Source organism: Artibeus jamaicensis, unplaced genomic scaffold (genome assembly GCF_021234435.1).
Source record: "Artibeus jamaicensis isolate MK-2021 breed Jamaican fruit bat unplaced genomic scaffold, CSHL_Jam_final contig_465, whole genome shotgun sequence".
NCBI classification, from domain to species: domain Eukaryota; kingdom Metazoa; phylum Chordata; class Mammalia; order Chiroptera; family Phyllostomidae; genus Artibeus; species Artibeus jamaicensis.
The window spans coordinates 31,942,009-31,956,002 of record NW_026521843.1 but is presented as its reverse complement, the minus strand read 5'-3'; the positions used below and the strand labels follow the sequence as shown (position 1 = coordinate 31,956,002).

General features: G+C 36.4%; 1 protein-coding gene across 19 annotated transcripts in view; it reads left to right on the top strand.

Moving 5' to 3' along the window:
- The window catches only part of NRXN1 (neurexin 1), a 1,104,034-nt gene that overhangs the window by 784,749 nt on the left and 305,291 nt on the right, over positions 1 to 13,994 (top strand). For all 19 annotated transcript variants that reach the window (XM_053667086.1, XM_053667087.1, XM_037161205.2 and 16 more), the window contains one exon: positions 9,906 to 10,087. In XM_053667086.1, the coding sequence (XP_053523061.1) occupies positions 9,906 to 10,087 (182 nt within the window). The remainder of the gene's footprint in view (positions 1 to 9,905; positions 10,088 to 13,994) is intronic.

Here is a 13,994-nt window from a genome sequence, read left to right as displayed (position 1 = left end):
AGAATTCGCCTTGTCTGAAATGAGAGTGGGAAGCAGGACAGGAGAAAACCAGCTGCACAGCCGAGAGGTATAGAGCAGCAGAAGCAAAATTCACTTTGGGGGAAAATGTGTATTTCCTGTGAATGCCTATGTGGATAGAGTTAGAGCTTAGTTTCAAGTGATTTCTGAGTCAGAAGCTAATACTCTATCCAGTTCCAATCCAAAATAACTAGTAAATAGTTTTATTGGGGGCCTAGTCAGGGAGAAAATAACTATGACAGGCAGGAAGATGTTAAATGAAAGTAACTAAGATTAGAAAACAAACAAAAACAAAACTTCTGGTTTCCACCTAAAATTATGAATTGCATTGCTTGTATGGTGGACCTTATTTGTTTTAAGTATGCCCTAGCTGGTGTGGCTCAGTGGAATGAGCACTGGGCTGCGAACCTAAGGGTTGCCGGTTCGATTCCCAGTCAGGGCACCTGTGTGGGTTGTAGGCCAGGCCTCAGTAGGGGGCATGTGAGAGGCAACTGCACATTGATGTTTCTCTCCCTTTCTTCCCCTCTCTAGGAAAATAAGTAAATAAAATCTTTAAAGAAAAAAAGAATCTTGTTTTATTAAAAAAAGTATGTAATGCAAATACTTCAGTATAATCACATCCAGGTTTGTGTACAGTATTCAATTCCACTGTTACAGGCAGGAAGTGGTGTCACTTCCAAAAATTTATAAGGCCTTTGATTTGTAGAATAAAAGTGATTATGGCATTAATAATAAAGATTTGTCTTCTGCTTCTCTGTTCAGCAAATTCGAAGCCTCAGAATGAGCTGAAGGCTTGGCTGGCTTTTGAGGCGTGATGCTCACAATAAGGCTTTGCAAAAGCCTCACACCTTTTAAAGATTTAGACTTGACTCTGAAAATGTCATGATATAAATGAATCATTTCTGCTAAGTGTCATTACAGAAGCTTTGAATCTGCCCACAGCGCACAGTCTGTGTACTATTTGTGGTGTTCCTGAATAAATGTCTAGGGTATGGACAAGGTCGGGCAGCCATTACTCCACTTATATGCTAAAGAATTACAGCAGTTAGTAAAGCACTTGTTTAAAAAAAATGACAGTTTTTCCCATGTAGCATGTCCTTTCTGTAAATTTCAGAATGTCACATATCAAAATGAAAAATACACATGAGCCATTTGTGTTATTAATCTTTCAAAGATCACAAGAGTGTAGAATTTTTATTATAAAATATAAAGACTAACCTGGGCCAGTGTGTGTGGCTCAGTTGGTTGTGTATGGTCCCACAGACCAAAAGGTCGACATTCCAACTCCGGGCGGGACACCTGCCTGGGTTCCTGGTTCTATCCTCAGTCCGGGCACGTATGGAAGGCAGCCAAGTGATGTTTCTCTCTCACATCAGTGCTTCTCTCTCTCTCTCTCTCTCTTTCTCCCTCTCTTTTCCTCCTCTAAAATAAAAAATAAAATAAAATAAACATATAGAGTAGAAAAATATAAAATATTAGAAAAAGATTTTTATTAGAGAAAAGTTTGGGGGCAATAGGCAAAGGGAAAATTCTTACTTTCTCACTGATGTGCATAATTACTATTGGAACTATTTTGGAGAGAAATGATTCCTGACCTTGTAGGGATCATGATAGCTTTTTGCTGTTCTGTTTTCTTGATAGTTTTATTTTAATTAAAATTTCTTATTGAATAAGCACACACCATTTCTTATTTTAAAATGGTATCTTGGCTGGGTTAGAGCTGAATCTTGTACAGAGTGGCTTATTGAGATTTCTCTGCTCTCTTGCCTCTCAGGTTTCCCGTGGAGTCTGAGTGGTTCAGCCTCCTTTGATCCCACGGAAAGTTTAGGAGACATTTATTGTTAATGCCTAGTGAGACCTCGTGGACCCTGAGGGCCTAGCGATATTTCTGATTTGCATGGGGTTTAAGAATTTTTATGAAAGAACTTGAACCGAGTCCCTGATTCATGTGTAATAGAATAGCACCTGTGCACTGACTCTTTAGAGAGTGGGCTCTCAGGGGGTTTCGATGAACAAAAACAGGGTGTTTCCAGTTTCGACCTTTCCTGTTTTTACTCGGTTTGCATTTAATTTTATTAGTAGTCAATAAGCTGTTATTTAAAAATTTACTACGTTCTCTTAATTTCTAAGCATCTGGGGTCCCAATGAAACATGCAACTTGTCCTGTGTGAAAAACCTCCCATTGTTCCTTCTGTCTTGAATGTCATTGTGAATTACTGTGATAGGGCTTTCATCATCTGGGAATTATCTAAGCTCTTCTGCAATTTATTTTCTTTGGTCTGATTCAGATGATAGGGTCGGTTTCTAAGCCATTTCTATGGCATGCCACATTTGCTGTCCTGTGTGTTTTATTAAGGACCTACCTGCTGTGTCTTGTAAAGTAGATGAATGAAAACCTGTCTCATTTTCCAGGCCCTTTAGTTGTAATACTCGTGTCCATTCTAACAAGCCTGCATCTTCCATCGAGAGTCTAAAATTATGATATCATCTAGTCTTTATTTTCATTTTCCTCTTCTAATATTTCTCCTCCCTTAGAAGCACAGTGATATTGAGTGCTATCTCCTACTTTTTAATTGTGGTAATTGTTATTACTTTTTAGAATTAGAGTTGATTACATATTATGGCTGGGAATGGCTGTTACTCTGATTTTATTCATCTTTCCTCCTAAAATCCCAACTTTCCTGAGTTTTTAAGGCTATGTGCAAGATTAAAATCAGTGTGCTATTTTAATTTTAAACTATTGTGCTGTTTCATGAAATAATTCTTTGTGATCTCACAAAAATTTATAGAAACAGAGGACAATTAACTGTAATAAGTTGTTTTCATTCATATAGGATTATGATTTATTCATTTTTTTAAGTGTCACCAGTTTAGAAGTTTTCCTGCAGTCTAAAACTTATTTTTTATACAAGGTGGGCTTCTCATGGTCTTCACTTTTTATGAACTTTACTCAGGAGAATGATTCCATATAGGTAGAAGTTTTTCAGAAATTTAAATTTAACAGTAGCCTCTTGACATGATTGTAGAAATAATAAAAGTTCCCCTTGTTTATAATCGTTTTACTTTTAATTTTCATCTGACTGCCTAGCAAAGTTTTACTGGAAAAAGTGTTATATCCCTGTTACATTGAATAGAATCATAATGGCCTAAATGTTTCATGTTGGTTACAGGATGACATTTGAAGAATTATAGGATTTTAGAAAAGAACCTTTGATTCATATATTTATGTTATGAGTTAGAAGCTAATCTATTCAGAAGTTAATTTTACTATTGTTCATGTAGCAAGGATCCAGAGCAACCAATAATCAAGCATACCTTATTGGTTTCCTTTTATAGAAAGGTTCAATCCTTTTAGGGGAGTATATTAGGTTTTTCAGAAATAAGTGAGGCTGAAGTATGCACATTTTAGAAGGAGGTGGTTGACAAAAAAGAAGTAGGGAAGAGTCCTTTGTATAGATATATGTTAAATAAAGTCTAAAAATATTTCTTATTACAACAGTACAGGCCATCGGGTGTTAGACAGGAGCCCACGTGTCATTTTCACAAACATTGTTTGCCATGTAAAGTGTGTTGACTATGCTGAATTTGCATCTGGTGGAGCCAGCTTTGATAAGCAATTTGGAATGAGGAATAGAGACTGGCACTACTTAATTGTGAAGTTTGCTGAAAACCTCTTTAAGTGTGAGTCATTTGTACACTCGATGATGTGATGGATGTCAAGGTTAATTTGCAATAAATCCATTAGTAGTCATGGCACTGATGTGCCATGCCACATAGAAACATGCATAAGTAATAGCAGCAACATATTCTTCCCTGTTGATAAAATGCTTGTAACTGACTAAGATGTACCGTTGCTGCGTGTTGAAATCACTTAGATGATAAAATAAAACATACTTATAGAAAAATAAAATTTAAAAAATAAAGCTACATTGAAGTTTATTTTGCATAGACTTACTCCTTTATTTAAAGGTCACAGTAATTATTTTTTTCCCTAGGCTGCAATTTTTCCCATCCTAGATGCTTTATGGTGATGAGCTAATGTTCTTTTCCTCATGAAGGCTTGCATTTGATACAATTTAATATTTTCCATTGTCAGCTATTAGTGAATATAAATAATAATATAATGGGTATATGTGGAAAAAAGTGCTGAACTAAAGAATTTAAGTACTGAAAAGATTAATGAAAACTCGGGTGTAGGAAAGTTTTTTTTTCTAAGACACTTGGTTTGACCACAACTTTCAAATGAATTAAACTTTTTTTTTATTTCAAGCCTACTTCATTATTTTTATAATAAATTTTATTTAGTTACTTTTCAAGTACATTTTTTAATCTATTTCTCCCATCCCACCCCCCCCCGACTCTGCCTTCCCTCTCCCTCCAATTTCCCCTCCCCCAGTCCTCATCCCTGTGTCCTTCCTATTTGTTCCTCAAAATCCCTCCCCATTTTTCCCCTTAAATTCCCTTCTCTCTCCCCTCTGGTCGCTGCCCACTTGTTCTCTATTTCAGTGTCTTTGTTTTTATTCTGTTTGCTTGTTTGTTTTATTCTTTAGCTTCCTGTCAAAGGTGAGATCATATGGTATTTGTCCTTCAATGCCTGACCTACTTCACTGAGCATAATGCTTTCCAGTTCCATCCATGTTGTTGCAAAGGGTAGTAGCTCCTTCTTTCTCTCTGCTGCATAGAATTCCATTGTGTATATGTACCACAATTTTTTGATCCATTCGTTTACTGATGGGCACCTAGGTTGCTTCCAACTCTTGGCTATTGTAAATTGTGCTGCTATGAACATTGTGGTGCATAGGTTCTTTGAAATTGATGTTTTAGGATTCTTGGGGTATAATCCTAGCAGTGGTATTGCTGGGTCAAAAGGCAGGTCGATTTTTATTTTTCTGAGAAAATTCCATACTGTTTTCCATAATGGTTGTACCAGTCTGCATTCCCACCAACAGTGAACTAAGGACCCCTTTTCCCCACAACCTCTCCAACATTTGTTGTTTGTTGCTTTGTTTATTATAGCCATTCTGACTGGTGTAAAGTGGTATCTCATTGTGGTTTTAATTTGCATCTCTCTGATAGCTAACGATATTGAGCACCTCTTCATGTATCTCTGGATATTCTGTATGTCCTCTTTAATAGAAGTGTCTCTTCAAGTCCTTTTCCCATTTTTTAATCGGGTTCAATGTCTTCCTAGAGTGGAGTTGTGTAAGTTCTTTGTATATTTTGGAGATTAAACCTTTGTCTGAGGTATCATTGGCAAATATGTTTTCCCATACAGTTGGTTGTCTTTTTAATTTAATACTGTTTTCTTTAGCCCTGCAGAAGCTTTTTATTTTGATGAGATCCCATTTGTTTATTCTTTCCTTTATATTCCTTGCTCTAGGGGACATATCCATAAAAATGTTGCTGCGTGGAATATCTGAGATTTTCTTGCCAATGTTCTCCTCTAGGACTTTTCTAAAGTCATTTATATTAAAACAAAACAACAATGTTACAATATTAGTTATTTTATATTTTTACCACTTGCATACATACAAACATGCCATCTATTTTCTCTAAAATGTATTGGGTACTTAATATGCTTCAGAAATGAGACTAAAGTGTTACTGTGCACGATCTTAACTAATCCTGATAGAAACTCTGTGAACTAATAGTGTTATTATCCCCATTTTTTTTCAGATAGGAAAAAAGAGTTAGAATAAATAGCTTGGTCAAGGTCATTTAGCTAGCAAATGATACAGCTGGAATTTGAACCCAGTTCTGCCTGAATCCAAAGTTTACATTCTCAGTGTCTTAGTTACTCTCCTTCAGTAAGTATATCATGTCCTTGTTTCAAAAAAGATGAAATTTAAAGGAAGTAGATTTGGAAATTTTAGACATCTGACCCACTATATTTTATTGTTGGCATATTCTCATATTTTCAAGATAACCAAAAGAGTATATGGCAATTTTCTATCTTTATGGAAGGAAGGCTTTAAGAGCATAGCAATTTTGTAGAATTTGATGCAAAAAGAAAAAGTAAAGAAAGCCAAGATAGTTATATAGATCTGTAGAAGAGAACCATGCCAGAGCTGGACAGCTAATCCCTTTGCTTATTGTGGAATTGTGCCAGTGAATACAATCCAATGTATTATTGTGCATATGCAAGAAGTAAGAAGAATTGTTTTCAGATACATCTGGAGAAAATGGACATTAGAGGTAATTGCATTGGTTAGCCAACAGTAGTAAACTAAACTTGCTTTGTTTTGGTGAAACCTGAGAGTTGGAACGTCATTGTAAGGAGGACAGAGTTAGCTAACACGCACGCTAGTTGCTAAGTTGTGACACTGGAAAGGCTGAAATATGGGGTGAAATAAAATCTTGAGTAATAATATTTATATTGTAACATTTATCTTGCTGAAAATGTAGACCTTTAAATTATTATCCCCAAGTCCTGTGACTGAGCAACTAGAAACTTTCATAGTTCCATGAGTTTGGGAAGTGTACCCTAAACTAAATGTTAATCTACATATATTAAATGTTCTGTCATTTCACATTCACATGTCATTTTTTTCTTTTTTTGAAAACATTGCAGGGTGAAAGGACAGTATATGATCATGAGGTACAAATGTCACTTTATGGATATGAGACATTAGAATATGATAACAGTTGGCCTTGATAAATTCAGACTGACATATCCAATTAACTTTTTTTGACAGTCTTGTTGTGATAACAGAAATGTTTCTGTAATTAAAAAGAATATAGGATTCAGAGCCCAGTTACTAGGTTTCCTACCAGCTGTGCCACATACCAAGCTTGCAACGTGAGATAACAAGTCAGTCCTTTGAATTTGCTCAGATATAACGTGGGGGTAATGCTTGCCCTACTTTCCATGTAGATGTAGAGAAGTGAAAATTGTTGTGAAAGTGATTTTCAATTTCAAAAGCCACCACACCATGTAAGATACTTGTCACTTTACCACACTAATTTATTTGGGGGATCCTAGAAAACATCTGAATTCTTAAATACATTTCATATTGTCAAGTAGTGTCTCTTGTTTTGTTATCAGACTTCTGAAAAGTTTCATTTTCTGTGCTCTGGCTGTGTTTTCTGTTGCTAATATTTTGTTGTCTCTAAACTTGGTTGTGTGAGAAAGCACGGTATCTCCACCTATGCCTCCATCTTGGCAGAAGTCGTGTGTCTCTTGTTTTGAATATTTTTTCTTAATTCATATAAAATAGATACCCATTAGAGAACAAAGTTAATTAAAATGAAGAAAATAAAATTAAGTATCAGCATTCAGAGGCCACCACCACATCTTAATTTTAAAGAAATATCCACATATATTCTTGTCCTATATTTATCAATGTAGGCTTTCCTGAAATACTTAATACTTAATCATCTATCAAAATCACCTAGCAGAAAAACATTTACCAAATAGTGCTTGCTTATTAATAGCCTGATGAACACGCTTCTGATGATGCCAAATAATAATGGTTCTGGAAGGCTTTGGCATTCCTGATACAGGAATCTGTATGTTTTAAATTTCCTTTCCTTCCTTCCTTCCTTCCTTCCTTCCTTCCTTCCTTCCTTCCTTCCTTCCTTCCTTCCTTCCCTCCCTCCCTCCCTTCCTTCCCTCCCTCCCTCCCTCCTTCCCTCCTCTCTTTTTTCTTGCACACTGACTAGTGCCTTTGAAATATAACTTATCTATTCTAACCTGAGAGAGCTAAACTTTTATTTGTTAGTATCCAAAATTTTGAATAGAGATGTGCTTATCCTTTCCACCTTTGCATTTTTACAAATTGCTGTTTGATCACTTTTACATTCAACATCATCCTGTTGTGCTTCTTGAGTTGGGTCTATGTGCCAGGAACTTTTAAACCAATCAGGCATAACAGGCATATTGAGCATGCTTCAGAGTTTCCCACGAGCCTCTGAAAATGTCCCAGACAGAATATAGAGAAAAATTGGCTCCAAAATACAAAAAAAATTGGAAAAGTTGATATTATCAGCTATTTAATTAAATGTACATGAGTGTGATATTGTCATCTTCATGTAATTGGTAAATTAGGTCATCATGTAAATTTGGTGGCAGATATCTGGAAAACATATTGCTGTATGAAAGGAGACCCCCAAAAGCCAGAATTATCATCTGGAGGGCAGGCCCTGTGTGGTACAGGTTTCCCCTGCTAGTTGAGTGAGCATTCTAGGAACCCGTCTGTATCTGTGTGTGAGCTGGTGTTGTTGTAAGAGGCTGCTTTTGGCTTCAGTGAGTTTTTCTGAAGCCTCTTCCAGCATATTTACCCATTTCGTGAAGGGTGATTTATGAGCGCATCTGCCCGTACTGTGCTAAGTGTTCAGCAGTTTTTGCCCCCAAACAGCATGACCCCTGTACCCCACCCTTCCTATTCATCAGCCCTAAGTGACTTTTTTTTTGTTTCCCCAATGGAACAAGTCCTCAAAGGGAAACATTTTGCCAATTTGAAAGAGGCAAAACAAAAAAAAAATGGCAGAAACACTAAAAGGTGTCAAAATCAACAAGTTCAAAAACTGTTTTGAACACTGGAAAAAATGTCTTGAGAGGTATATTTCATCAAATGGAGAGTACTTTAAAGATGACTGAAGTTTAAGCATGTAAGATGTACAAATTCTGGTTTTGGGGTAGTTTCCCTTCATACATACAACTTTTACATACAGAAGCCTTACTCTTGGTAGAAAGTATATTTCCATAAACACAGATGCTTTATGGCCTAAATCTTGATATTCTCTCTTACTGCTTTTCTTACCCTGTTCATGTAATAGGTGCACAATAAATGTGCAGTGGCATTCTTTGTTATTGGAAGGCTACAATCCCCTCCATAAATTGTCCCTTAAGTTATGTTCCTGTGATAACTAGGGATATATTTTTGTGGCCCCCTTTAGTGTGGAGGAAGGTCTCTTCATATATATATGTGTATATGTGTATAAATACACACACATACATATTATATCTTTGCATGTCTCTTCCAAGTATTCTGGCTGAAAGAATTCATGTTACTATGTTCAGTGAGATAGATTCAAGGGGAGCAATAACATAAGACTCTGATGCATTAAATTCTTAGTAAACCTGTTTGAAAACAAAGTTCTTTTTTAAAGTAAGATGGAAAATTCACTGTCATCACCACTGTAAAGTTACATTTGAACACTCACCATGTGGCTATGACATTATTCTCAGTGCTGTAAGGTAGTATTCACTTTGGAGAAGAAGAAGAATGTGCCTTTTCATGATGCCGGCTACTTTGACAGTTACTAGATGTTGCTTGTTAAATAAGACTTGACTTCTATGAATGGGATCTATTATCTTTATTTTCTTGACATGACTACTGGGGCTTAGGGCTGTTCATCCATTAGTTATCATCTGTCACATGTGAATAGACCCGTTCCCCACAGAAGCTGATTCACAGCATATTGCTTCACTGTGTTGTGTGACCCCGTCACATCTATGTGCAGCCCTTGTTTCAAAAACAAGTTGATATATATTTCTGCTCCTTTTGAAAGCATCCAAAGTCAATGTTTTCTACTAAAATATATTTTTTAATGGGCAGAAAGGGAAAAAACTCATCACATGCTGTGCCTGTCCAACTCCACTGGAAAAGCAGTAATCTCCCTTTTGTTCTGAAACACCTGCTGGTAGATTTAATGAGTGTATTAAAAAACTAAGCTGCCCTGATATTTCTTTAAAATTAAAAAAAAACCCTCTTTTCTCTTTCTTGAGCATGATTGATTGAAATCTGTTGCTTATTTGCTTTGCTATTTCTTTTTATTTGTCCAGAGTATAAATTAAATAATTTACTGATACGAAAAGATAACTACCATAGGGAAGTGTGCACATCACACATTTGGGCTAATTGGTTTTGTTTTTTGTTTTCCAGCTGGGACAACATATATCTTTAGCAAAGGTGGTGGACAAATCACGTATAAGTGGCCTCCGAATGACCGGCCAAGTACTCGAGCGGACAGACTGGCCATAGGGTTTAGCACTGTGCAGAAAGAGGCTGTATTGGTGCGAGTGGACAGTTCTTCTGGCCTGGGGGACTACCTAGAGCTGCATATAGTAAGTACTTGTAAAATAAGATTCAAAAATTGTTTTCACTGTTAGCTTTTTGTAAGTAACTTATAATTCAGTCTTTTGGAAGTTCCTCTCCAGCAGCAATCAGTCCTTTGGTATAGAAAATACAAATATGCTCTAGAGATAATAAGACTTTATACCTATCACTATTGTTAAAAGTGTCCCTTATAATAGAAAATATTGTGGTTTTCCTTTTTAAGTGTGAATTCCTGTCAGTTCTATGTTCACAAAGATTTCTTTTTGGTATGTCTTCAGTGACTTTAGGGATACCTGACAAATTAATAAAGTAAGTTATTGCCTTGTAGATATTATTTTAATGGGCTGGAAGCAGGGGCTGTAATATGGGCAACATCAAAAGGTCTGGATGTAGTGTCCTTATTTCTTTTCTAATCTGGAAAGGGAGTTGTCTGAAGTTGTAGGCAATGGATGGGAGAAAAGGAAACTGTACAGACATTTGGGGACATGAAAGAAAATGGCAAAAACATTGTTTCCGTGTCATCTTATAGTTATTTTGATATGTAAATATCCAGAAAGTACAATGTACTCTTGACATTTATATCCTAGGACCATTCCAAAACTCCAAACTCTAAGCCTCCCACAAGGATTTAGTCAGCACATAGTACATGTCAAATAGGAGTTAATAAATGAAAAACTTTCTTTACCTTTTAAAGTTGCCATGAATCATTATAGCTTGGGAGCTCTTTACTATATTTCTGTATTCCAAGAGCTACCAATTTGTATGTTGCAATTCTTTATCTCCTCATTTCCTTACAATATTTGCTAAGAAGCACATGCAGACTTCCATTGTTTAGAGATGTTAATATTTGACTGATATGTCAAAGTAAGTACCACGTTGAAAAACTGTAAAAGAGTTCCTATCTTTATGGTACTTGGTTTAAAGTCTGTCTTCTGGAAGTTTCCAGAAGCATGTAAATCTTTTCATCCTTTATCGGACACAGTTTATCCCTTCTCCCTCATGTGACCATGTGAGTTCATTTTGTTTTATTTTTGTGTATCCCTATAAGCCCTCCCTGTACCAGTACCTGTGCCTCAAAGAATATTTGATTCTCTCTCCTGTTAGAAACTGACCTTCAGGTACTCATCCTAAAATAATTAGGAAATCACCAAACATGAAAATACGTTATCACAGACATTTGCAGGCCCTTAATTTTCAAAGTTTCATTCATTTATTTTCTTTAATTTATTAATTATAGTTGACATTCAATATTATATTAGATTCAGGTATACAGCACAGTAATTAGACACCATAAATAATTATTACAATATTATTGAGTATGTTTACTATGCTGTACTTTACATCCCCGTGACTATTTTGTAACTGCCAGTTTGTGCTTCTTAATCCCTTTTCCTTTTTCGCCCATTCTCCCCACTCCCCTCCCATCTGGCGACCATCATCAGTTTGTTCCCTGTATCCATGAGTTAGTTTATTTTCTTAATTTTATTTTTCCATTACGCTTACAGAATTTTAAATAAGCTGAGTAGGGTGCTTATTTGACCACAAGCTGAATCCATTGCTAATCTTGAGGAAAAAAAAACACTTTAGCACAACCACTATTGAACTGTTGTGAATTTATCATTGTAAATTTTCATGTCAAAATTCAGTTGTCAAAAATGGGAGCCCTGTGAAAGTAATTTCAGATGCCTTTCAGCAAAAATCTAACAATAAAAACTGAAAACATTTGGATTTTTATGGCATCATAAATAAATGATCAGTTGAGATAAACTTAACTAGTGTAGTAAGGAATCCTGCTGTTTAGAGTAATCTCAACTTTCTAAATTTATTTGCTTCATTCTGATTTAAGAGCATTGCTACTTCAAAAAATAAATAAATAAAAATGAAAACAAGAGCTTTTCCTCTTGAAATTACTTATTGATCCATAACCAATTACATATTTACCCTGCAGAAATGTTCTACAATGATCACTCTCAAATCATAAGTGCCACGTTTACTCAAACCACTATTGTTTGTTTTATGGTCAAAGAGTTTTAGTATACAAGAACATGTTTTTCTTTCAAATATGATCAAATGTGGGCTTAGAGTCCTTTTCTATGTGAAGGATTAACTGTCTAGGTGTTCATACCAGCCCAGTACCTTCCACGGCTCCTTTGCTGGGCATGCATTTCTGATAGCTGTCTGTGAGGGGCCTCTGTCTTTCTGAACCTTCTTTTGGTCTTCCCTAGACATTCACTTTGAACTCAGTATTTGGCGCTATGTACGCTCCCTCTTGGATTTTCTATCTTCAAACTCTCCCTTCATCTGAAAGTCTGTCCTTGCTGGGGAAATGGAAAATGGGCATAAATTCCCTGGACTTACCAAACACCATTATTGATCAGTCCCACTCCCTCCTGTATCAACTAGTAAAACCCAGTTAAATCTGGCCAACTGAAACTTTCTACCTCTCTCCTTTTCCCCTCCTTGCCTGTAGGTGGTGATTAACCATTAGTGACTCAGCATATTGCTTATATGGGGACGAGTTACTTATTTCCACATTTTCAACATATTGTCAAAATTAACACCAGCCTGGTGTTTTGCTTTTTACTACTGAAATTTATGACTCCCTCTCATAATGTTGGATATGTGGAAGAGGAACAGAAAGAGCTGTTAGATATTTAAAAAGGAAAGAGAGGGAGGTACAAAGGAAGAGAGGAAGGGAGAGGCTGAAGAAGAGAGGATACAAGAGGAAGAGGAAAGGAAAATGAAGTGTGTGGAGTCCAAAGCTGATGCTTGCCCATGACAGAAGCAGAAGTACTTTTTCTTTCTTTTTTTTAAAATTTTATTTACTTATTTTTCAAGTACAGTTTTCTGTCTATTTCTCCCATCGCAGCCCAACCCACCCTGTGCTCCCACCTCCCTCCCATTTCCACCCCCCTTAGTTCTTGTCCTTGTGTCCTTCATACTTGTTCCTCCAAATCCCTCCCCTTTTTCCCCTTAAATTCCCTCCCCTCTCCCCTCTGGACCCTGTCACCCTATTCTCTATTTCAGTGTCTTGGTTTTTATTCTGCTTGCTCGCTTGTTTTGTTGTTTAGCTTCCTGTTAAAGGTGAGATCATATGGTATTTGTCTTTCACCACCTGGCCTATTTCACTCAGCATAATGCTTTCCAGTTCCATCCATGTTGTTGCAAAGGGTAGTAGCTCCTTCTTTCTCTCTGCTGCATAGAATTCCATTGTGTAAATGTACCACAATTTTTTGATCCATTCATTTACTGACGGGCACCTAGGTTGCTTCCAGCTCTTGGCTATTGTAAATTGTGCTGCTATGAACATTGTGGTGCATAGGTTCTTTGAAATTGATGTTTTAGGATTCTTAGGATATAATCCTAGCAGTGGTATTGCTGGGTCAAAAGGCAGGTCGATTTTTAGTTTTCTGAGAAAATTCCATACTGTTTTCCATAATGGTTGTACCGGTCTGCAATCCCACCAACAATGAATGAGGGTCCCTTTTCCCCACAACCTCTCCAACATTTGTTGTTTGTTGCTTTGTTTATGATAGCCATCCTGACAGGTGTAGTGGTATCTCATTGTGGTTTTAATTTGCATCTCTCTGATGGCTAGCGATATTGAGCATCTTTTCATGTGTCTCTGGATCTTCTGTATATCCTCCTTGGTGAAGTGTCTGTTCAAGTCCTTTTCCCATTTTTTAATCAGGTTCAATGTCTTCCTAGAGTGGAGTCGTGTAAGTTCTTTGTATATTTTGGAGATTAAACCTTTGTCTGTGGTATCGTTGGCAAATATATTTTCCCATACAGTTGGTTGTCTTTTTAATTTAATACTGTTTTTTTAGCCACGCAGAAGCTTTTTATTTTGATGAGATCCCATTTGTTTATTCTTTACTTTATATTCCTTGCTCTAGGGGACATATCGGTAAATAT